The sequence below is a fragment of the Aplysia californica genome, unplaced genomic scaffold (assembly GCF_000002075.1).
Source record: "Aplysia californica isolate F4 #8 unplaced genomic scaffold, AplCal3.0 scaffold01221, whole genome shotgun sequence".
NCBI classification, from domain to species: Eukaryota; Metazoa; Mollusca; class Gastropoda; order Aplysiida; family Aplysiidae; genus Aplysia; species Aplysia californica.
The window spans coordinates 97465-99881 of record NW_004798491.1 but is presented as its reverse complement, the minus strand read 5'-3'; the positions used below and the strand labels follow the sequence as shown (position 1 = coordinate 99881).

At 42.9% G+C, this 2417-nt stretch overlaps 1 protein-coding gene across 1 annotated transcript in view; it reads right to left on the bottom strand.

Moving 5' to 3' along the window:
• LOC101854918 (transmembrane protein 163) overlaps positions 1-2417 on the bottom strand; it is a 13125-nt gene that overhangs the window by 4949 nt on the left and 5759 nt on the right. Inside the window, exon 4 of the mRNA XM_005112273.3 lies at positions 1492-1586. Within this exon, the coding sequence (XP_005112330.3) occupies positions 1492-1586 (95 nt within the window). The remainder of the gene's footprint in view (positions 1-1491; positions 1587-2417) is intronic.

The following is a 2417-nucleotide window of genomic DNA, read 5'->3' as shown; positions in this document are numbered from 1 at the left end:
AGCCTAAGAAAAATATTTCACCACTATTGTTAGCCTTTTGGGCATCACCATCTACGATATCAGCTTCGTGCATCATCACGTTTTACCACCAGAGTATCTATTTAAGGTACCCTAAGACGTCCAAAAGCACCCCACTCTGCGGAGACATCTAACAAATGTGACTGTGAGGGAAACTTCGGACGAAGAAGTGGTGACTTTGGACAGTTTTTCTCATGTATCAAATATCATTTTTTGAGAGGCAAAACTTCGATACCTCACAAATCTATACTTTAAAAATGAAATGGTATAGGTTTCACACCCCTATCAACACTGTTTGGTTATAATCTAAGAGGCGGAACCTCCGAGTTTCACGTCCATCTCCGAAAAGACAGCGCTAAAAAATGGGAAATTCGTGTAAGGTGCCTTTCTCAGGGACACAACGTCGGACCGAGCTGACGCTCGAACTCCCGAACCCGCAATCTCATGATTGCGAGTCCGGTAGCGTAACCACTAAGCCACCAACGCCACTCTATAATTTTACTCGTGGCACACAAAGAGTTAACAAACAACCGCGCAGACAGCAGAGTAGACAAAGGTAAAGTAGATCGCTGAAGAAAACAGCAGGGAAGCATCTATATCAAATATCATTTTTGAGAGGCAAAACTTCAATACAGCATACATCTATACTTTTACTCGTGGCACACAAAGAGTTAACAGACAACTGAGCAAATATTGTCGGGGACAACAGCACGCTGTCTGGTCTGACACAGAGACCTCGGTCGCCATTTTTACAAGGACACACAACACCTCATTTGAATACAAGAACTGGAGAAAGAGGCAGGGAAAGGAAAACAGCATGACAAAGCAGAATAGTAAAATGAATACAATAGAAAATGTATACGTAAATACAAAAACCAGGGTAGAGTACATTAGACCAAGGTAGATTAGACCAAGATAGAACAGTTTAGACAAGGATGGAGTAGAATATACCAAGGCTGATTAAGCCAAGGTGGAGTACATTAGACCAGGGAAGATTAAACTAAGGTGGAGTAGACTTGACATAGGTAAAACCAGAGCAGAGTAGATTTGACTGAGGCAGATATGACCAAGGGTAGAGTAGATAATTAGATCAAGATAGAATATTGGATCACAATTAAGCACAAGGGAGCTATTCCGAAAAATGCTAATTTGAGAAAATAGAAGATACAGTTTTTGCCTCTTGTTCAATTTCTTTAAAAGACAAGGAGAGTTTTCTTTATAACCAAACAAATATACAAATCAATGAAACCAAACTTGTCCTATAGGTAGGGCAATGCCCACGTTTTGGGTATGTCAAGATTTCTGGTAGCCCCCCGAAATCTGGGTTAGTCCGCTTGTCCTTAAAAGCGACCACATTAGACTAAGTTTTACTGGACCAGAGTAGAACAGATTGGACCAAGTAAAGTATGGTAAATCACTAAAGAAAACAGCATGCAGGGAGGAGCAGACAACTCCTGATGATGTAGCTCTTACGTCCTCTCTCTGTTGACCATGTAGACGCTGTCAGCGTTGCCATGGAAACGCCACACAACCGCGATGGAAGACAGACTGTCCAAAATAGCATCGATCTGGGAGAGAAAAAAAAGGCTGCATTTTCAATTATATCACTTGTTGAAAAAGGTACTTGAAGGAAAGATGTGTGGGGAAGGATAGCCAAAGAAAGGCAAAGAATAACCTGGGTGGGCAACATAATTTACTTTTCCTTTTCCAATCCAGTGGCCATTTGAGTTCTAGTCCTTCAAAATTGGAAGGATGGACAACATAAGAACATGGACTGGCCTGGATATGGCAGAATGTGCAACGGCAGCTTGCGACCGTGAAGGATGGAGGGTCAGTACACGTCAAGCTGTGAGTCGTAGATGACATCTCCAGGTATAACACATCTTGGCTTCGTAACAATAACAGAGTTGTAACCCGGCGTCTGTGTTATACCGGTGATCAGATTCTCTGATGTCGCACACAGGAGACCCGAGTTCGATTCCCGAGTGGGTAGAAAATTTTTTAATCCAATGTCTCGGTCTTTCTGCTGGTATGTTGTATTCCTCTCAGCCTGGGTTTGGGCTGACATGCAGGGTGGGAAGCCTGCTGCCTAAAAGAACTAAGTTGTGTAGAATTTTTTTTGCGGGGGAGGGGGGGTGGAAGTGAAGGGTGTGTGTGTGTGTCTGACACCGACATTAAACTACAACAAAAAAAGAGTTGTAAATCTCCCCACCCGTCCCTAAAATATGTGATATTTCTAAGGCTAGTACCTTTTGGAGCAAGCATTTTGGGGCTTACTAGAGGGGGGGGGGTTGTTTGAAGCTGATGTTTAGAGAAGAAAACGAGAGAGAAAGAGAGAGAGAGAGAGAAAGAGAGAGAGACAGAGAGAGAGACAGAGAGAGAGACAGAGAGAGAAAGAG